At 40.4% G+C, this 23,415-nt stretch overlaps 1 protein-coding gene and 1 pseudogene across 1 annotated transcript; both read left to right on the top strand.

Moving 5' to 3' along the window:
* The first annotated feature begins 633 nt into the window (after positions 1-633).
* Positions 634-9,209, top strand: LOC148731555 (proton myo-inositol cotransporter-like; annotated as a pseudogene).
* Positions 9,210-12,825: 3,616 nt separating this feature from the next.
* LOC148731554 (proton myo-inositol cotransporter-like) lies at positions 12,826-20,026 on the top strand. Its single transcript, XM_088762140.1, has 5 exons — positions 12,826-13,534; positions 16,111-16,270; positions 17,187-17,395; positions 18,149-18,251; positions 18,516-20,026. Exons 1-5 carry the CDS (start codon positions 13,117-13,119, stop codon positions 19,309-19,311), a joined length of 1,686 nt encoding a protein of 561 aa, XP_088618266.1. The 5' UTR covers positions 12,826-13,116; the 3' UTR covers positions 19,312-20,026.
* Positions 20,027-23,415: the final 3,389 nt, after the last annotated feature.

Below are 23,415 nucleotides of genomic sequence, written 5' to 3'. Positions count from 1 at the left end.
CCTCTCTCAGGTCTTTGGTATACTGACAGAGGCAGACCACACAGTGTGGTCTGCCTGTGGTGTTCTAAGGGTGACTGAATAATGAAGTCTAAATCTTTCGACACACCTGTCTTTGTTTATGTATTAATGCACAGGGGCTCTTTACTTTAGATGAAATTGGGCTTATGCATTCGATAATCACTCTAGCTTATCCTCTTTGCCTTCCATTCACCTGCGGACAGTTAATTTAAGAACCGCAAATTTTGTCCAGCGGCTCAGGACGACGATTACTAATTCGCACTAAAAACGGAACACGAAATAGGGAAGTTTCTAGACGCTGATGTCAAGTTATCAAACTTAAAGGGCCTCTTTGGCTATAAAACTCATATTGGAAAAAATTAGAACTGAGTGCCCGAAGTTAATTGGTTTGAGACGGGTTTCGTCGATCATGAGGTAAAAGTTTATCCACGAGGAAATGGTTGACAAGTCATTTGACTACTGGTTCATGGAGTAAAATGGCCCGCGAGTAATTGATTAGACACGGAGTCGTATAATCCTTTTAATTAGTTTTTATTCGATCTTAAAAAAATAATACATAGTTCTTCAGCGATCTAACAGCAAGCGATTCCTGACAATTTCATGCTGGAAAACGAAATGATGATACTAAAATTCCAACTGATTACAGACACACTACTCACTTCTGTGGCGCAATCCAATCAAAACTCCAGTACCAAGAAACAGGTCAGCAAAATTCTCTCAGGACACTTCAGGTAGCGAGGTACGTAGAAAAAGGACTGATCGCTCTCAAGCGCGTGTTACCGCAAAAATGTCACATAAACTCAAAGGTCACCCTTAAGCGTTCACACAATTGGCTGTAAACACGTGGTCAATTGCTAATTAAATGTCAATAAACGGATTAATAAATTAAAATATTATTGACTTTTGATCAAAAGAAACAACTACGACCTGTTTACATGTGATTATTTAAATGGATCGTGAGTTTATTAAGTAGTCGACCGAACGTGGAGCGTCATGGAACCAAAAAACGTATAATCAAATACTATTACTTGACGACAAAACCGAGCGGGGACAATTACTGAAAAGTTCCAACGCTACTGTGAAACAAAGAATCCCAGCGTGTGTCATTACATTTGCACTGTCTTCGCCGCAGTTGATAGTTTTGCAATAGGTTATAACTTTGCTGTCGTTTCTGGAGCAATGATCGTTATAAAGCAAGAGTTTCATTTGCCGTCATTTTGGCAAGAGCTCCTTATAAGCGTAGCAATTGTTACAGCTATATTGGGAGCTCTGCTAGGAGGTTTTCTGAATCGACGATTTGGGAGAAAACCAGTGCTTTTAGCTTGTGCAATGTTGTTTACGATTGGAGCCGTGGTCGAGGCAGTTGCTACATCGAGAAATGTTTTACTCAGTTATTCTCCTCTCTTTCTGCCGTACAATTTTTATGATGTTAGTTTAGAGAACTTGGTATTGGATCAGCTGATAATCCCTTATTGATATTTTTCTTTATCCTCGTCACTTGTCTGCTTCATATTGTATTGCAGTTGTATGGAGAAATTCTGCCTTTGTCACTCACGAGAGTAAAAGGGTTATGGCCGAAAAGGGTAAATGTCGAAGCAAGCCATCAGCTCCTGCATATAGATCGACCGGGATGGTGTTAAGTCGATATTTCTAGCATCTGAAACCGAAGAGGCTCAATAGGTCAATATCCATGCAGAGATCCCTGATTCTGTGGAACAAAAATAAATACAAAGAACAAAAACCGCTGCCAATCCCAATCCCAAAGCGTATGATAGTGTACACTACTGAGATGGTGCACCTGGGAGGTTTGCTAAGCACTTAATTAAGCTAAAGTCGCTCTCAGCTATCGCCTCGCGCGTCTATTACGCTTCTTTCGTGCTTAGCAACCTTCTGCGTACATCCATTACTATGTACAGTATGGCGTTTACCATTTGTTTCGTAACATAACATTGATACTTTGTAACAAGAGTTTTCTTTTATTTAACAAATCTCATGTGACCAGAAAAAACAAGCGCGCGCGGAAACTTTACATTTGCTCACGTAACCAGTGCACACCCATGGGCAAATGGTGGACGCTGAATTGATCAATCAGAGCGCGCAATTTACTTTGGTTATGTTAGAAAACCTCCTGGTAAAAACTCGTGCTTCATGCAACCATTCTCTTGACCCTAATATCTGATTCAGTAGAGATACTCCAGGGATGGTAGGGTTAAGTGTCCCATTTTGGAATAAGTCAAAAGAAGAATAAAAAAATTTGAGTAATTTGGTTTTGTAGTGATAACGGGTGAAAATAAATGTATTTAATTTCTCAAATTGTTTTCGGGAGGGCTGTCTATTACGGCGCCAGTGTATATTTCAGAAATTGCGTCATGGCGTATAAAGGGTCGTCTTGTTACCGTCTACTCTCTATTTTTTGCGGGAGTCGAACTTCTCGCTGCCATTATTGACAGCATCTTTAGCCCTTAGAAAAAGACAGGATGGAGGTAAAGAAATATAGAATAATCTTTTTTTGTCTAGCAAATATTTAACCATGGAAAGTAAAAGAGAGATTTTCAAGTTTATGTTTTACCTACATCCATCCATCAATAGTCGACAAAATATGCAATGTCATAAATTAAGGGTAAAAAAAAGACATAAACAAAGAAACAAACAAAAAACAGCAATAACAACGACGCAGTATGTTTCCAAATCTATCTCTCAAACTACTTACCCTGGGAGAATGAGTGTGTTGTGCAATGTGTGCAAACAACGGCTGTGAATAGGATATAGATTGCAAGTATCACACAACACAGCGACGAAATGTCTGCCAATGTGCGATTTTTGCGATGTTGTGGTGTGTCTCACTTGATTCCCATATTGCTTTAACAGGTACCTCCGACAGCTCCCAGTGATCGAAGGCACTAGTCTCGTTCCCAGACCTTTCACGGCCAAGCGAACATTTTAGTTACAGTTACACGGTAGGACCTGGGAACAAGATTAGAGAGGCACTGTGCGAATAAAGGTTCCCACGACTAAAACATAACACAACGACCCTATCAAGGCTTGGATACCAGTATGTGGTGGATTGCTGTTTTGATACTTGCCCGGGATAAACTCAGGCAGTACCTGGGCTTTTGAGTCAGATTTCACCCTTTTAACAATTCAAAAAAATAATCTCACTATAATTACTGATGAGTTCCTGATGAAAAAAAAGTTGACACCACACCTCCTAACCATCTCTAAGACGTATTAAAAAGAAAGGAAAAAAACACAACAAGTGGTATTAAATCATAATTCCCTTCGGTAGATTCATGTTTGGTTTAGCTGCAGTTCCGTCAAGCATCATGTTCTTGGGTTGTCTACGGCTTCTGCAGATATTCCAAGTTGGCTCGTCAGCAGGGGTGCCTGTGAAGATGCAAGGAAAGTTCTTGTAAGACTTAGAGGAACGACAGATGTGAACAAAGAGTTGCAAGCTATACAGGCCGTTTGTAAAGAACAAGAGTCCTATGATAAGAAGAGTAAGTTTGTCAAATATTGGAGGGTTGGGGGTATTGATTGGCGCATCCACATTAAGCGTAAGGTTCTTTCGAGTGGTACTGTTTGCGTTTGATCCCTATGTAGTCTCACTGCAATCCCGAAGGAGATTGGGTGTGGTCATGTAAGGTATTTTTTATTGTCGTCCTGTCGTCACTGCAAAATTAAAGCTACTTAGTAAGAAAAATGAAAGATCGGTAAAAGAAACACCAAAATGGTTATTTTCAGCCATCTATGAGCTATTACACACTGCCCCTTGAGAACTTATTAAGCTTTTTCACCGAGTTCGAGGTCTTTACTGTAATTTACGAACCGAGTTTTTAACGCTCCGATTTATGGCCCAAGGGCAACGTGCGTGGACCATAAATCCGAGCGGGAAAACAAGGTAATGTTACTTACATTGCGGGCTGAGTGAACGAGCTAGGTTAGTAAGTTATTCAGCATATCTCAGGTTTCAAATAGAAGGGGAAGACTTCAGTTCAAACAAACTTCTGAAGTTGGCAGGCCATGGAATAAAGTCCCCAGGGCCTTTTCCATTTCCCGCCCCACCCCCAACAAAGGAAAAATGCCCTGGAGACGAGGTTGATACGGTCCACTAAATAGTCATTTTTACAGTTGTGGGCTCGGTGGCCAAGCCTTTAAAAAGGAGTGAGGCTAAGGGTGACCCTGTTGTGATAGAGACTTGTGTCTAGTTAGCATGATAACAAAGAAATTTGCATTTGAAATGCAGCAACGTCTCTATCATTACAAGGTCACCCTTAGCCTCACTCCTGTTCAAAGGCTGTAAAAAGGACTATTGACCACTCACAGCGCATGTATTAATCGAGAGAAATTATTATAAATTTAACTTCGTTTCCAAGTTAAATCCAAGTCGGAAAAAAAAACCTGGTCTGTAACTTACAGTACGAATCTCAAACTCAGCTAGTAGATGGTATTTATGTTGTAGTAGATGGTTGCATCGTGACAGTTTATGAGTAAAACCCTAGTGTGTGATCATTGAAACGAAAGGTTGCCATTTGTTTTCAGGTAGGTTTTATGAGATGTTGACCACTTCAAGTACAATGAAAGCTCTTTTGGTTGGCTGCATGTTGATATCAATGCAAGAGCTGTTTGGAATTAATATTGTCATGTAAGTAAGAATGTTTTATAAACTTTAAAAGTTAAAGGCTTAAATTAAAGATCACTAACCAAGCCCCGCAGAATACGCGCATAGTTTTGACTATGGGCTGATTTAACGGGGCTTTTGTATAAATCAACCGCGTAAATCATGAGTTATCTTATCAATCGTAAAGACTGCAGCGCATCTAAAATCCCCCCCCCCCCCACCCTCTTGAACATCAAGAGAAGAATAAAACAAATTCTTAATAAGAGTGTGCTTTCTGTTTCCAGGTTTTACACTACAACTATCATACAAATGTCGGGCGTGCAGGAAGATCAACTCGCCCTCTGGCTGGCTGTGGTGGTCTATTTTACTGGTTTCGCTTTCACTTTCGTTGGATTGTTTCTGGTAGAGAAACTAGGACGCAATAAACCACTATTAGGAAGTCTTGCGGGGATCATTTTTTGTTTGTTCCTACTGGGTGGTGCATTTTACTTGAAGAAGCAACACGATGCTGCCATAACTTTTAACGAGAGTAGCAATTGGTTCATGCTTTAGCGTGCACTATCGAGTTATGGAGCACGCGGGAAGTTTGGAGAGCACGAAAGAAGCGTAAGAGTTGCCCGAGGCGATAGCCGAGGGAAACTCTAGCTTCTTGAGTGCTCTCCAAACTTCCCACGTGCTCCATAACTCGATAGTGCACAGCTGAAAGCATGAACCAATTGTTTTAGAACATAGCCGGTGGAATTTTGCATCAAATCCGACGCGAAAAACGGACAACAATATCAGTTGAAGCGAATCGTGACGGCGCTGTTTCCGAGTCTCCTTTTCCTTTGTTTTTTTCTCTTTCTGCCTCATTTAAGAGCTCTAGCCCAATGGAAAAGGTCGAAACATTGTCTTCGTTTTCGGACTAGTAGGCCGAGTTTCTGTTTGTATCCATTATTGTCGCGAAATATATTATTTTTCCCCGCGCTAACAATGGCCGCTCGCGCGAAAAAAACAGTTCTGGCGAAGTCGGATTTGCTGACGCTATCAGCGTGCACTATCGGGATTTTGAGCACGCTCACGTATAATGAATTTAATTGCGCGACTCTGCTAGCTATGTTCTAAACTCTGAGATATACCCTCTGTGGGCCCGTAGCACAGCATATGGGTTTGCTTCAGCAGTAAAATGGACTTGTAATGGTTGCTTTCGATGAATTTTTTTCTCTCTAACTGAAGGGATTACCAGTTCTCTCCAGGGATGGGGCCATTGCCATGGACGAGAAACTCTGAGTATATCCTTTATGGGCCCGTAGCACTGCATATAGGTTTGCTTCAGCAGTAAATTGGACTTGTAATGGGTTGCTTTCGGTCACTTTTCTCTCTCTAACTGAATGGATTACCAGTTTTGGCGTGTTCTGGCTATACGGGGAATGTCACTTCTAGGGTGGCTGCTTCAGTTTCTTTGCTTATCTTCCTGAGACCAAGGATAAATCGCCAGAGGAATTGGAATATTTGTTTTCATTGCATATAATGATATCATCGTGAATAATATGGAACACGCGCGAAGGAACCTCCAGCTAAAACTTAGGGACATGCTCGAACCCAGGCGCTCTGGAAAATTTTGTTTCTTTGTCAAAATTATGAAATAATCTTCAAATTAATGTAAGTTAAAAAAAAAAATCAGTTTTACAACCCTTCATTCTTTGATTGGTTTAGAGAACTCGCACAGTTTTTGTTAACGAATCAGATGAAAAAACTACGTCATTGAGAGCCTCTTTCATTTCATTAATCAATTTTGATTTTCATTAGTTCCTCATAATGTTCATCGGGAATGATAAATTAAATTTACCCAACGTGTTTGCCTCATAAATTAAAATTGAATATTAAAGTTGATGTGAGAAACCGATTTTATCGTCCCGCCGTCGCCTGAGGGGACGCAAATTGTCTGCACTGGAAGTATCCCGGAAAGTCCCATACATTTTCTTAGACTAAAAGTTTAAGAAAATGTATGGGACTTTTTGAGCGCTCTAGGCAGCTTTCCTGCAAGGCGTAATAATCTTGTTGCTGCTGACATCGATGTGACAGATAACTGCTTTTACAGTGTTTTCTTTGCCGGCTTATACTTGTCATAAAGTTTCAATAAGACGGCTCTCATTTTTCGCGAGAACAATGAAGTTTTTGTAAATTATGAGATCGGATGTAAGAGCACGTTTTCAACTAATTCGCTCTTCTTGCTTAGGAAACATTAATAAAATGTTGGCGGACCTTGAGGCCTCCACTAAGCAGGAAATACCATATAAACGAGAGGTAAAATCGCCAAAAAATACTCCTGAGGAGAAACGAAAACAAAATATAGAATGGAGAAAGCGAAAGCGTCAGCAGAAGAAAGCGGGTAATCTGGCTCTGCACGCTAATACTGAAGTTCTGCCTTGTCACGATCGGCGATCGCTTAAAATATTGCAGAGGAGTAATTCCACAAATTTCTGTTGTGAGCACATACCAGTAACTATGCTTGCTTAATGCATCACTGACGAAGCGAGAGAAGGTCGAAAAACCTTTCCTCGGCGCCATTTTTGGGAAAATGACTAAGAAAACTGCATTCACTACAAAGCAATCTGGGAAAAAAAAAACCGAACATTGTCCAGATCCAAAAAAAAAACATTGTCCAGATCCAACCGAAAGGGGCGCTGACAATATTAACCATGCAAACGTTGACATAAAAACCACATATTTAATGAGATTAAATCGCCTAGGGAGTTTCATATGAACTTCCAGTGCAGCCGATTTGCGTCCCCTGATACTGAGGCATTAAACAAAAGTTGCCACAAGTTATCTTTATGGTTTAAAACAGGAGTGAATCAGTTTTGTTCATTGAAAATTGCTAACGAAATTAGCAATTCTTATAAGCGACTTATCTGCGACTTGCTACTTTCTTGCGACTTATCTGCGACTTGCTACTTTCTTGTGACTTAGTTGCGACTTTCTTGCTACTTTCTTGCGACTTAGCTGCCTGGCTACCTAGCTGGGCCGAGTGGGACGCAGGCTAGGTTGCATTGCCGATAAACAACATAGATTCTCTAAGACAACAGCTAGTTCCGGAGGTCCGAACCAGGTATTTTGACACTTTCTCCTGTCATTCGTTCAAATTAGAAATGCTGAAGGCACAAAAACTTATATTTGGCTTCATTCTCTTTAGATTTTCAATTTTTTAAAAGAAAAACGAGGGATTAAAGATGGCGTTTGCCAACAGTTTAAAGACGAAAGGGTAAGAATCCATTACGAACTGTTTCCTGTACTGGACTCGAGATTGTGGCGCACTTAAATTTGATATCTCAGATTGTCTTTTTACACTCTCCTTACCTTCTTGTTACATCTGGTTTACTTTCGAGAAACCTTTAATCACTTAACTTCAAGATGGGACGGTTATTTGTGCTTCACTGGGAATAGTTTTGACCCTTTTCATAAATGGCTGCCAATTAAATTTTTTTTGTAAGTATTAAAACTAGCCAGACTAACCTCGGTTTTGAGTTAATAATTTGAAAGAAATTTTACTCCCAAACGAGTTTAGTGAAGTTAATTTCATTGCATACAAAATAATTTTTATATTGGTAGCTATTTATCATTCCTAGAATCCAAAGTAATTGATTTGGAAATAATTGGATGAGAGAAAAAAATTTTTTTTTTTTAAATTTATTTACTTCCAAATTGGACAAGCATGTAGTCCTTTACCCACTAATTTATGTAACATTCCAAAGTAGGTGAACTTGATGTAGGGCAAATGTTGGGCCTGATATATGGCATGTACATGTACATGTTGAACATGATATACGGCAAATGTTGCTTGTATACATATGGAATTTCTCTTCTTGTATTTAACTCAAGATCTTACTTATTTACTGCTTGATATATTGAGTTGAACACTTGCAGAGAAATTCCGTATAAACACAAGATCTTATTTGTTTGCTGTACATGATATATTGAGTTGAGCACTTCCATATCTGTGTACATCCATGTATTATTCTATAGTATCTGTTGCCATATTTTCCTTTTTGTGTTTCTTATCTTGGGAAATATACCCATAGGACCCGCAACTATTTTATGTATTTTTTTTCACAGTTTACGTATTCGTATTACACCTCAAGTGGCTTATTTTACTTGAATAGTTTGACTCCATACTATTCTCTAAGATAAACTCATTTTTCCTTACTACAGATGGACTTTACAGCTGTGAGGATGGCAACAGATGGAGATTTGCAAGCTCTTGGTTCGGTTTGGGGGGGCGACATACTTGCACTGAGATAATAAGGATAATGCTGCTCATCGCAATAGAGGATTAATTATTCTTTTCTTTTTATACATGTCATTCATGTCTACTCTGATAGGTTGTGTTAACATAACACTTTTAAAACGGAATGGAAAATAGTTCGTTACGTGCTATTTACTTTGCTGTTCTACCTTATGAGTTCATAGATTTCGAATTACCAGGCCAGATGATATCTTTACAATACACTGTACTGTAAAGAGTGTGAATGGTGGGTCAGGCAATTTCTCTCCCCCACAGGTGTGTAGTTTATGAATTAAAATAATCCGTTCTTAGTGTCAAGAGTTCAAGTTCCTTTCCACATTTAGAAAACATGTTGGAAACGGAGAAGAAATAACGTTGATTTTAATTAGCATTTTTAATTGATTTACTTTTGTGGCTCGGTATCCAGCTACAAAATGATAGCAGCATTAGATCTGACCAACAATAAATACCTTGCGATGTACATTTGGCCACACTGAATATTTGCGAACCTAACATAGCCCCTTGACTAACCGCATAGAAAGCTTTGTTTTTGAGTGTACCAAAAACACTGCTCATGCTGGGTAGCCTGTGAACAGGAATGAAATTCAACCATTCTTCTATGGTATGGCATTAATATGGTCTAGTAGATCTAAGTAGAGTTGGAGAGCTTCCTCTGCTGTTGTAGCTGGTTCTAGACCTTCATCCTCCATGATTAGATCGCAGAGCTCTTTAATGTAAGGACATCCTTTCGCTTGTGGTTGCTCGGCACACGTATCCTGTGCGATTTCGATTTCGTCGATGTCAACAGGAGTCATGTAATCTTGACTCTCAGCTGATGCTGGAACGAAGTAGAGTACATCTGGCTTTCCCAACGGAGATTCCACATTGCTAGACGGTCGAATTCGGTGAACATTCCATTCCAGTACAGCTCTGTGTAGTTCACTTTGTATGACATCCATGAAACAGAACTTCAGGCATTCGCGGTGTATTATATCATCATCGTGATACAAACCAGAATATCTCAAGTCCTTAAAAAATGTAATCCACCATTCTGCACATCCTTGCCTCAAACGTCCCCACCTGGGTTCAATTCTTTGGTTTGCTGTAGGTTTCCCATACATGAAACTTTTATCACCTGCAAAGTCGTCATTCATGGACCGCCGAAAGAAACGCTGAATAGCTGCTAAGTTCCTGTTCTCAGATCCCCTATCTCCACGTACAATCCTTGCCGTACCTCCTAACTGTCTTGCATAGTCTAAGAAATATTGAGCTACTATACGAGGGTCGTTGTTCGAAGATGCAACCTCCAGCCATAGGATCCTTCGACTAAAGCCATCATTTGCACCATGAATGCAGAATCCAAACGGTTTTAGTTTGTCGTAGCCGTCAATGTGCCATAAGTAATTTGGTCCTTTACACCTGTAAAATCGTCGTCGTAGTCTATGCTGTGACGTATGCTCCACCCCTTCAGGATCAAAAACCCTCAAAACATGTCGAACGACTTCCCTAGCTCGTAGTAACAAGACCGTGCTGATTTGTAAGTCTCTGATGCATTGCTCGATATCCGAGAAGGCTTCCACTCCCCTTCAGTTCCTCCTCGACTGCTTCTACCACCTCATTCAAATTACTTCGACGCCGACGTCTTGTACATCCCAACCGTCTGAGTATTCTTTTCAATTGTCTTAACGAGATCCCGATACCATGTACACTTACGAGAAATAATGCAATTTTAGGTACAGTAAGCCAAGATTGAAGTAGTCCTTGATTATCTCGTCGCGCATTACTGCATTGTTCCTTATTGCCGGAGAGTAAGATGGAAGCACTGCCAGCGATGTAGAGCAGACCGAAATGAAAGTGAAAACGGCGAAAAACTTCATAGCTATACTGTAAAGCCAAGGCAAAACAGACTACCTATTGTTTATAGGAGTCTACGTTGTTTTCAAATAAAACAACCTGGCCGGCTGATGCACCAGGCAGCTAAGTCGGAAGAAAGTAGCAGGAAAGTCGCAGCTAAGTCGCAAGAAAGTACCAAGAAAGTCGCAGCTAAGTCGCAAGAAAGTACCAAGAAAGTCGCAGGTAAGTCGCAAGAAAGTAGCAGCTAAGTCGCAAGTGAAAAAAAAGAGAAAGGAAAGCGTATGTCCCTTTGAAGCCACCGTATAAATCTGGTTTATTACACGGCCATCCCGGTGACATCGTTACAACTACCGGGGCATTAATGATGGAAATTGCTCATTTGAAGGAGATCATTTTCGTTGGAAGAGTTATTGTGGGCTTCGGAATAGGTTAATAGCTATGTTAAATATTGAAGAAGCTTATTATGCTTGGGGCTCTTTCACTAGAGAGAGTATGGCGTGACCATGTGACAATGTAAAGGCCTGTTCGCACTACGCGAAATTTTATTTGCTTTGCAAAAACATCTGTCAACGTGAAACTTCTTCAGTGCGAACGATTTTTTTGACCCACCAAAATTTTCGCAAAAGCCGCCAAACTTCAAAGATGCCGTCAACAACTTTTGGGGGCCTACAATTTTTTGTCGGGCGAGAAAATCTATTTTCCCTTGACAGATACCTTTCAACTGGTCATTATACTTTCGTAATTGAACGTCGCGTTTGTAAGTTGTCGAATGACTCTCTATCCATTCTCAAATGTCTTCGGAAAAAGGCTTCAGGATTGTACAAGTAGACGGCGGCGTTGACGTTTGTTGAGCAAGTGAGTTAAAGTCTCCATGATTGGTAGAGGCCGAATCCTTGCCAACAAAACCAAAAGTATATTATTGACTAGCCACAATCAGGTTTTGCATGGCAAGCAAGCAGCAAAGAAGGGCGATTAAACATTTCGCGGGCGCATTTTGCTTTGCGATCAGTCCTTGATCAGAAACGACATAAAGGAAAACGCACTGTCACGAGATCTCGGTATCTTTTTCGATTGCTTGACATTTGTGGTTACGCAAATAATTTGCACGTCTCAAGTGCGAACGCTGTTACAAAAACAGAAAATTCGTTGTTACAAAATTTTCAATTTTTTCGCAAAGGCCAAACCAAATTTTTCGGTGTAGTGCGAACAGGGCCTAATGCTAAGTGACTATCAACGTTTGCCTTGCGAAGACACCTTTATTTCTTTCAAGCTTTATTTATTGTTTCTTCATTATTAGGGATCCCTGATTCTGTGAAAAAACAAAAAACAATGACAAAAAAAAAAAAAAAAACCCACTGTTGATCCCGATCCCAAAGCTTACGATCCGGGGTAGCGATCCTTTATCCTACCGGGACCTAGATCATGACTTTTCATTGGCTCGATTTTTGCCGCTCTCCCTGGTCCGGTCTTTTTCGTTTCTCCCCAAGAAGAGACTTCGGGGAGGAGCGCGGGCTTCGGTTCCCGAACAACGGCTAATAATCAAGCCTAGAATTTTCACTCTATGATTTTAATCACTTAACCATATATCTGGTTCAGCTCAATTACTCCACGATACACACTCAAATTCTCAAATGGCAACATTCTCCAGACATTTTGTTTACTCGGCTTGCAAACAGGGCCAAACTAACATGGGAAATAGCGAACCGGGCAAGGTTCGAAATAAGATACCTTGACTTCAACAATACATCGAAATTTGTCATTAGTGGAGAGCGAGAGTCAGTGTAACGTTTTGAAATGTCCACTGTCCTGTTCCACCAAGTGGTCAAGTATAACAGATTCCAAATTAACCCTCGACCTCTCTTCTGTTTAAACTTTTGCTTGCGACAGTTTTCATAGCGTCTTCATAATTGTTTTGGGAAGTCCATGCTAGAGTACCGGCGCATTTACCATACCATCTCTTTTGCTGTGGAACACAATTGGCACACAGAGCAATAATATGGCAATGACTAACAATGAAACATGCCCTTCGTTTAACGCGTTTTTAGACTAGTCTGTAACATACGCATAGGCGCTAGACGAACGTTTAGCAATAGTCTGCTTTGAGCTGCACTTCTGCAAAACTTTGCAGGCAATGGTTGGGACAGATTGTGAGTCGGTGATAAATATTCAAATATGCCGTGCAGCACCTGCGGCTATGTTACGCCCATTTGCTGCTTAATGAGAAACGCGATTTTACTTGGTTTTGAAGTCAATTGAAACTTTCTCTCTACAGGAAAAGTCGTTTGAGTCTAAGACGTGATTACATGTGATTATCTACATCGATCGCGGTTTTGTTCAAGAAGTGGATCAAAGGCGAAGCGTCATGGAACAAAAATGCGGTCAAATACTACTACCTGATAGGAACTCCGAGCAAGAACCATTAATGAAAAGTTCCAGTGAAGCGAAACCAAGAATTCCAGTGTGCGTGTATATTTTCACTGTGTTCGCAGCCGTTGGAGGTTTTCTGATGGGATACAACTTCTCGGTCGTTTCTGGGGCAATGATCCTTATAAGGGAAGAGTTTCATTTGTCTTCATTTTGGCAAGAGCTCATCGTAAGCGTGGCAATAGGGATTGCCATCATAGGGGCGCTCCTCGGAGGATTTCTGAATCAACGACTTGGGAGAAAACCAATGCTTTTAGCTTGTGCATTGGTGTTTACGATAGGAGCGATGGTCAAGGCAACTGCTACATCGAGAAATGTTTTACTCATTGGTAGGCTCACTGTCGGTTTTGGAATAGGTAAGTAAAAACAAATTGGTTTTCAGTATTATGCAAATCGGTGTTAATCACGGGATCAAAAGATCCAGAACGATGGCAAATGATACCTTCATCAAGCTCTCCTTAGAGCTACGGCGTGGTGTCTTAATTTTTGTGGCAACTGCTTCCTATAGAAGGATCATCCACATAGTTGACGAGACGAGTGAGTGAGTGAGTGCTATAGAATTCGGATCTTGTCCTAATTTTGACCGAATATTACTCGGTGTTACTTATTGTTTTCTTCGGAGTATCTTAGTAGCTCGACATTCGCGCTCGATCGACTAACTCTTAACATTAAAAAATCCAACTTTGTTATTTTTCATCCTTATCAAAAGCGACTGGCTTACCGACCGAAAGTCTGCATTTTTGATAACAGAAAAAAATTTTATGTTCGTCTCGAGTCTAAAGTTTACATAAAATATCTGAGCGTTGTTATTGATCAGAATCTCTCTTGAAATTACCACGTTGATTCTGTTGTTACAAAAATTATTAAAAATGTTGGGCTACTTGCAAAGCTACGCCACTCTGTACCTCGAAAAATACTATTGAATATCTATAAGTCACTAATCAACCCTTATTTAACCTATGGTCCTGCTCCCTGGGGTCAGGCATGCAAGACTTCTCTTATTTAGATGCATATCCGCGTGAACTCGGGCTTTCACTGATATCGCACATTTAGGGGACTGCCATACTGCCATTTTTACTGCCGTCACGCAATTTCGTCATTGCCGGTCATGAATAAGTCTACTTGTGTTTATTTTTGCCTGCGTGAGTGTAATGAATGTTGTTACGGTATTAGACAACAATCAAAACAATATATCACTATATAGGAGTAGGTTCCTACAGACGCCAAAGGTTGAAATTCAATGACTTTTTAATGACTTTGAAGGCTGACCTTTGGACACATGGGTCTATTACAAGAAAACATTCATAACCACCGACTTGCTCTATACTTCAATTTAATTATCCTTTGATGATATACCCTCACAGAACAATTCAGCAAATACTTCTTCTCATGTCGTGTAACTTTATTATTTGATCTCATCCTCTTTGTATTAAGCTTATAAACATTCTTTATAACTCCGGCTAACCTTCACATAACGACGTAGCCAAGAGGACCTCGGTATGCTTGGATGAATACGCTCATAAACAAATTCCTTCAGTTTTCTGCCCTTTCTTCTCGGACTTTCCAGAGTAGCTTCTGGTATTCTACTGGGGGAAAGAGTTCCGTATAACCCCATAAATTAACTATGCATTCCATTTCACTCAGACTAAATATAAATGTTTTTTCGCAATACTCTATGCATAATTAATGTATGTATGAGGTTATGTGGAACTCTTGACCCACTGGGTTCTCGATCACGTCTAAATACACAATTGTGTTTACATGTAAACATAATATGAGATAGCTCGTTTGATATGGCAGGTTTCGCTTGATATTTCTCGGTTCACTTGTAAAGGATCGCTCGTAAATTGTTCTCTCGTAGAGTTCGCGGACCGATCTGTTCCCAAAACGCTCCACAAGTTTTACTGTGGATCTACCGCAAACGCTGTATGCATGCGTTGTAGTGGAACTGCGTTTTGTGACTGAACACACACACACAAAAAAAAGAAACCAAGCCGAATTTGTACCTCGGGCGTTTCCTTCGGAAAGCTCGAGTACCAAATTCTTATTCGTCAGAAGGGAGCCCTTAGCTTTGTTTGTTGTACTTCGCAAACTGGCATGGCCTTGCAATTTCTTCATTTTTTAAAGCAAACGTGCTTCCGATAACGTTTCTTTATCACGCGTCCGTATCAACCCTAACGCACGATATCAATAATAATAAAGCTGCAGCAAACATACTAAATCTATTTCAGCCGTCTAATATTCATTCATACAAAATACGATCGTTTACGTCTGAAAAGTTCTATGTTAAAAGTTCGAGACTAGAAATACAAAACAACTCCTTCTCTCGGATCGGAGTAAGCTGTGGAATAAGATACCAAGCTGTATAACGGATTTCCCAAAGAAAGCTTTCAAAAACGTCCTTCGCAGATTGCTATTTGATATCTTAATTAGAAAAAGAAGATAACTATATTCAAATCCCCATGATCATTAAAAAAGTAGGTACATAGATACACCTTTTAAGTTTAAACTCTTCTTATCTTTTTCAGCTGTGTCTCTGTGACTGTGTGACTGTGTCAATAACCACTCTTTGTCCTTAGATTAGCTTTCTAGCTATTTGCGGGGCAAACCATCCCACTTTTATTTTATGTAAAAAGATCAAAGAACTAGAATAAAAATTGTTCTTGTTGTTGTTGTAATTGTTGTCCACGAAGGCAGCCATTGCTTTAAGCCACGCGTTCTACGGTTCATTCTACACATGGGCTTACTCTTCACATATGCGCTGAAGTGGAACTGCGTTTTTGACTAAACGAAAAAGAAAAAAAACAAAAACAAAAAAAAAAAGAGGCCGAATTTATACCTCGGGCGTCTTCTTTCGGAAAGCCCGAGTAATTAATTTGCACTTGTATTGATATTCGTTGAAAATAAATGTACTTTCTGCAATTGTTTTCAGGAGCGGTGTCTGTTACGGCCCCAGTGTATATTTCCGAAATTGCGCCATGGCGTATAAGAGGTCGTCTAGTCACCGTCTACTTTCTATTTATGACGGGAGCTGAACTTGTCGCTGCCATTATTGACGGGATCCTTAGCCCTTACAAGAAGACAGGATGGAGGTAAAAAGTATATCTTTTCATTTGTGTAGCCAGTATTATCAGCAGTGGAAAGTAACAGTAAAATCGTCACGTTTATGTTTTACCTCCATCCATCCATGTTACTAAAACTACTTACCCTGAAAGAAGGAGTGTGTTGTGCAGTGAGTGCAAACAACGACTGTCAACCTTGTTCCCACAAAAGGAAAAGGCCCTAAGAACGAGGTTGAATGGCGGTGAATAAGATTACTGGCATCACGCAACGGGGCAGTCACATGAATGATAATTTGTGAAGGTTATAATGTTGGGTGTCCATTCGGGCTGACATATCGAGTTACCTCTCAAGAGTCTTAGACAACCATACCAAATAGTCAGTCATGGTATTTTAAAAGCGTATGACTGATCAGGATAAAATTAAACAAAAGAAAAAAAAATTGTAAACGGGGCTTACCAGAACATTGCGTTATTTTTGTTGTGAAACCTCATCATGTGGCACGAAGTTAAATTGGTCTGGTGCTACTCCCTTCGAATGATGATAATTGTCTATCGCATACTCCAGCTTTATGAGGTTTCTCCCACAGCTCATCGGTGCCCGTGTAAAACTCCTGGTAAACAAAGGCACTAGTCTCGTACCCAGACCTCTCACGGCCAAGCCTACATTTCAGTCACAGTTACTCGGTAGGATCTGGGTATGAGATGGGGAGGGCACCATAAAGGTGAGTAAAAGTTCCTGTGACTAAAACATAACTCGCTTGGGGTAAACTCGGGCAGTACCCAGGCTTGTGAGTCAGATTTGACCCTTCTAAAAATAAAAAATTTTACCATTACTGGTGAGCACCTGGTCAAAAAGGTTGACGTAATACCTCCTAACCATCTCTGAGACGTATTAGAAAGAAAATAACACCAACAAGTCGTATCAAATCATATTTCCCTTCGGTAGATTCATGTTTGGTTTAGGAACAGTCCCGTCAGCCATCATGTTCTTGGGTTGTCTGTGGCTTCCAGAAAGTCCCAGTTGGCTTGTCAGCAGGGGTGCCTGTGAAGATGCAAGGGAAGTTCTTGTAAGACTTAGAGGAACAACAGATGTGAACGAGGAGCTACAAGTCATACAGACCGTCTGTAAAGAACAAGAATCCTATGATAAGAAAAGTAAGTTTGTCAAATATTGGAGGGTTGGAGTATTGATTGACTCCTCCACACGAAGCGTAAAATTCTTTCGAGTGGTACTGTTTGAGTTTGATCGATCCCGCTGTGATCACGACACAATCTTGAAGGAACTCCGAGTTGGATCCAAGTGAGATCTAAGCGGGATTCTGTCGTGGTACAAGGAAGAACTCCGGCGTGATCCCAATCTTGTGCTCGAGTAGGATCTAGGCGTGGTCACGTCTGGTACTTTTGTTGCTGTTCCGTTGTCACTGCAAAATTAGATTAAAAGCTAGTTATAGTCCTGGATAGCAACCGTAGCCCTTGTTTTATATATCATCGCGTTCGCTGCGGGGATGGGGACTCTGCCATGGACGATAAATTCTGAGATATACCCTCAGGTGTAAAAGAAACACCAAAATGGTGATTTTCAGCCATTTACACACTACCGCTTGAGAACTTACGAAGAAACATTATGGAGTTCAAGGTAAGTACTATTATTTATGAACGGAGTACTTAACGCTCGGATTAATGGCCCACGTACAATGTGCCACCCCAAGTGAGGGAAAAGGGCCTGAGAAAGAGGTTGATACGGTCCTCTAAATTGACTAATCACAGTCAATGTATTAATTGAAAGAAATTATAATAAATTTAACCTCGCTTCCGAGTTAAATCTAAGCGAAAAATAAAAAATTCGGTGTGTATGAGTGGAAACCTAGTGTATGATTATTCAAATGAAAGGTTGTCATTTGTTTTCAGGCAGATTTTATGAGATGTTGACCACTTCAAGTACAATGAAAGCTGTTTTGGTTGGCTGTATGTTGGTATCAATGCAAGAGCTGTGTGGGATTAATATTATTATGTAAGTAAAAATGTTTTATCAACCTTAAAAGTTAAAGCCTTAGATTAAAGATCACTGACCAAGCCCGACAGAATACGCGTATAGTCGGCTATGGCAGCATAAGCTGATTTAAGGGAGCTTTTGCATAAATCAACCGCGTAAATCATGGGTTATCATGTCAATCGTAAAAAATGCAGCGCATCAAAAAATCCTCCCCCCCCCTCGCCACCTTTCAACATCAAGAATAAAACGAATTCTTCATAAAGGCGTGCTTTTTGTTTCCAGCTTCTACAGTACAACTATCATACAGATGTCAGGCGTGCAGGGAGACCACCTCGCCTTCTGGCTGGCTGTGGTGGTCTATTTTGCTAGTTTCGCTTTGACTTCTGTGGGATTGTATCTGGTAGAGAAATTAGGACGCCGTAAGCTACTATTAGGAAGTCTTGCTGGGGTCATTCTTTGTTTGTTCCTATTGGGTGGTGCATTTTACTTGGCGAAGCAACACGATGCTGCCATAAATTTTAACGAGAGAGCGCCTTCTAATATCAGCAACAGTTGTCCCACGACCGGATATTGCTTCGATTGCCTCAGAGTCGGAGAAAAATGTGGATTTTGTTATGCTAAAGACTCAACTAATAATCCCATGAGTGGCTCGTGTGTTCCAATTAACGTATCTTCTGGTGAAAACATGGCCGCGTTTGGTAGATGCGGTCGCAAGAATCATACAGTCACGTGGTCGTACCAAGCTTGTCCATACAAGTATGCCTGGTTAGCAACCGTAGCCCTTGTTTTACATGTCGTCGCGTACTGTCCAGGGATGGGGCCATTGCCGTGGACGATAAACTCTGAGATATACCCTCTGTGGGCCCGTAGCACAGCATATGGGTTTACTTCAGCAGTAAAATGGACTTGTAATGGGTTGCTTTCGGTCACTTTTCTCTCTCTAACTGAATGGATTACCAGTTCTGGTGTGTTCTGGCTGTACGGAGGAATGTCGCTTGTAGGGTGGCTTTTTTTCTTTGCTTATCTTCCTGAGACCAAGAATAAATCGCCCGAGGAATTGGAATATTTGTTTTCATAGCATGTAATGATAATATCGTGAAAACCATGCATGGACACCTGCTAAGGAACCTCTAGCTAAAGCTTGGCGAGAGGCTCGAGCCTAGTTGCTCTCGGAAACTTTTTTTCTTTGTAGAAATTATGAAACACGCTTCAAATTAATGAGTGAAAAAACCGATTTACATTACTTCATTAGGAATTTTAAAATAACAATAACTTTATTAAACGAGAGTAACACATGACAGTAATTCAACTGAGGAACTAGTGGTCCTTCATTCTTTGATTGGTTTAGAGAACTCGCGTAGTTTTTGGTAACGAATCAGATGAAAAACGCCGTCATTGTGAGCCTCGTTCATTTTAGTGATCAATTTTGGTTTTTCGCAAGGATGATCTCTTTTCTGATTGGCTGTCGTGGTTACGTTTGTTTTAGTAAAACGGCACTCAGTACAAAAGGGCTTTAAGTACACAATTTGGGAAACCACCTGTTGTAGTCTGCCTGTTCAATTCTCCATAAAAGGAAATGGGAACGTTAATCCCTGGACGCGAGTTCTGCTATCAAAGCCGGGCGTGATGAAAAAGACATGAGTCGTTCATCTCGATCCAAAATTACGAGATTTCAACCGACTTTTGATGAATTTAACAAAACCGAAACATAATCTTGGGTCGGTAACCTTAAAAAAAATATTTGGTAACACGCAAATTAAAAAAGAACAAGACTGCTCTGCTACAAAGTGCGACTTATCCTGTTGTTTTTGTTTTTAAAGTATATTCCAGTATTTTTTTTTATTTTTTAACCCCTTCACTCCCGAGATCTCATCAGCAATTCTCCTTACTGTCTCCCATAGAATTCTTATGATGATAATTTTGAGAATTAGGTTTTGGATTAACTAATAATCCTTAACTCACCGTTGAACCTCAGGGCATTAAGTATTCCACTCTCAGGTCTTAGGTACACTAGGGAGAGAGGCGAAGGGCGGGCTTCAACCCTGAATCAAATATTAAGGTCACGAGGAGGAAGAAAGTGATCACCAACTAAAGACGCTAGCGCTCCTTATTTTTAAAGAAATCCTCCTTGCAAGCACCATAGGGAACCTTAAGAGAACAGTATGAAGAATATGCATACTGATGTAAAGAATATGAAGGGAAAAACAGAGAGGATCCGGTGCAGGGCCAGTTTCATTTGATCGTTTATTGAAAAAAAATCTTCCGGTGGCTGCTTTACAAGCCAGAACCCCTTAACTGGGACCAGACACAACCATTTCCACAGTACCTTTTGATTCGATTTCTATCTTGCGTTTTACCCAAAAATTTTTGATTGAAAAACGATAAAGCGGGAATGATAAATGAAATTTTCCCAAAGTGTTTGCGTTATAAATCAAAATTGAATATTAAAGATCATGTGAGAAAAATTTGAGCACGAATACTGAAGCATTTTGGTTTAATTAAAAACATAAGTTGTCAGCAGTTATCTTTATAGTTTAAAGCAGGAGTGAATCAGTTTTGTTTACTGAACTTACCTGCTTTTGGAGGTGTTCTGAAGCGCACAGTAAAGAAAGATGGAAGGACCAGCAATAGCAACAGCATCTTTTAGCATAGAGAGCGAAAAGTAATTTTTGCTCGAGAAAATTCAGATTTTCGCTACCCGCGATACCCTTACCTTTTAACTACATTTGCAGCCTTCGGCGGATTTCTTTTCGGACGTAGCACTGGTGTTGTATCTGGTGCAATCAATTATTCTGATAGATGAACGCTTTCGTTTGACTTTTTTCTGGTACGAGCTCATTGTGAGCGGAACCATCGCTGCTTGTATTCCAAGCGCTTTAGCTAGAGATGTTCTCAGTCGACGCTTCGGAAAAAGAATTATACTTTTGATCTCATCAATCGTTTTCACTGCTGTAATGTTTTGATAGTATTGTTTACCGGAAGTTGTGTTAGCAAAAGTTCTCGGACATTATAAACATGCAAAGGATCATGGATAGTTGTGTGAGCCATGCTTTCCGGTTGGCACGATCATAGCGGCTGAATAAAGTGTAGTTTCTTTTTATAGTTAAATCTGGTTTATTACACGGCCATCCGGGTGACATCATTACAACTACCGGGGCGTTAATGATGGAAATTGCTCATTTGAAAGAGATTATTTTCGTTGGAAGAGTTATTGTGGGCTTCGGAATAGGTTAATAGCTATGTTAAATATTGAAGAAGCTTATTATGCTTTGCGCTCTTTCACTAGAGAGAGTATGGCGCGACCATGTGACAGTGTAAGAGCCTGTTCGCACTACGTGCAATTTTATTTGTTTTGCAAAAACATCTGTCAACGTGAAACTTCTTCAGTGCGAACGATTTTTTTGACCCACCAAAATTTTCGCAAAAGCCGCCAAACTTCAAAGATGCCGTCAACAACTTTTGGGGGCCTACAATTTTTTTTCGGGCGAGAAAATCTATTGTCCCTTGACAGATACCCTTCAACTGGTCATTATACTTTCGTAATTGAACGTCGCGTTTGTAAGTTGTCGAATGACTCTCTACCCATTCTCAAATGTCTACGGAAAAAGGCTTCAGGATTGTACAAGTCGAAGGCGGCGTTGACGTTTGTTGAGCAAGTGAGTTAAAGTCTCCATGATTGGTAGAGGCCGAATCCTTTCCAACAAAACCAAAAGTATATTATTGACTAGCCACAATAGTAAGTAAGTAAGTAAGGACTTTATTTATAGAGGGGGACACGTAACAGCTGAAAAGCTGACAAACCTGTGGCCCTCTAACTAGATTATACAGCTATTATACAGCTTTGGTTCCCGAACAACGGCTCGTAATCAAGCCTAGAATTTTCACTCTATGATTTTAATCACTTAACCATATATCTGGTTCAGCTCAATTACTCCACGATACACACTCAAATTCTCAAATGGCAACATTCTAGATTATAATCAGGTTTTGCATGGCAAGCAAGCAGCAAAGAAGGGCGATTAAACATTTCGCGGGCGCATTTTGCTTTGCGATCAGTCCTTGATCAGAAACGACATAAAGGAAAACGCACTGTCACGAGATCTCGGTATATTTTTCGATTGCTTAACATTTGTGGTTGCCCAAATAATTTGCACGTCTCAAGTGCGAACGCTGTTACAAAAACAGAAAATTCGTCGTTACAAAATTTTCAATTTTTTCGCAAAGGCCAAACCAAATTTTTCGGTGTAGTGCGAACAGGGCCTAATGCTAAGTGACTATCAACGTTTGCCTTGCGAAGACAGCTTTATTTCTTTTAAGCTTTATTTATTGTTTCTTCATTATTAGGGATAGCCTGATCCCTGATTCTGTGAAAAAACAAAGAAAACAATGACAAAAAAAAAAAAAAAAAACCCCACTGTCGATCCCGATCCCAAAGCTTACGATCCGGGGTAGCGATCCTTTATCCTACCGGGACCTAGATCATGACTTTTCATTGGCTCGATTTTTGCCGCTCTCCCGGGTCCGGTCTTGTTCGTTTCTCCCCAAGAAGAGACTTCGGGGAGGAGCGCGGGCTTTGGTTCCCGAACAACGGCTCGTAATCAAGCCTAGAATTTTCACTCTATGATTTTAATCACTTAACCATATATCTGGTTCAGCTCAATTACTCCACGATACACACTCAAATTCTCAAATGGCAACATTCTCCAGACATTTTGTTTACTCGGCGTGCAAACAGGGCCAAACTAACATGGGAAATAGCGAACCGGGCAAGGTTCGAAATAAGATACCTTGACTTCAACAATACATCGAAATTTGTCATTAGTGGAGAGCGAGAGTCAGTGTAACGTTTTGAAATGTCCACTGTCCTGTTCCACCAAGTGGTCAAGTATAACAGATTCCAAATTAACCCTCGACCTCTCTTCTGTTTAAACTTTTGCTTGCGACAGTTTTCATAGCGTCTTCATAATTGTTTTGGGAAGTCCATGCTAGAGTACCGGCGCATTTACCATATCATCTCTTTTGCTGTGGAACACAATTGGCACACAGAGCAATAATATGGCAATGACTAACAATGAAACATACCCTTCGCTTAACGCGTTTTTAGACTAGTCTGTAACATACGCATAGGCGCTAGACGAACGTTTAGCAATAGTCTGCTTTGAGCTCCACTTCTGCAAAACTT

This window comes from Stylophora pistillata, chromosome 5 (assembly GCF_964205215.1).
Source record: "Stylophora pistillata chromosome 5, jaStyPist1.2, whole genome shotgun sequence".
NCBI lineage: Eukaryota > Metazoa > Cnidaria > Anthozoa > Scleractinia > Pocilloporidae > Stylophora > Stylophora pistillata.
Note: the sequence above shows the minus strand (reverse complement) of the source record. Positions and strands in the feature narration are given on the sequence as shown.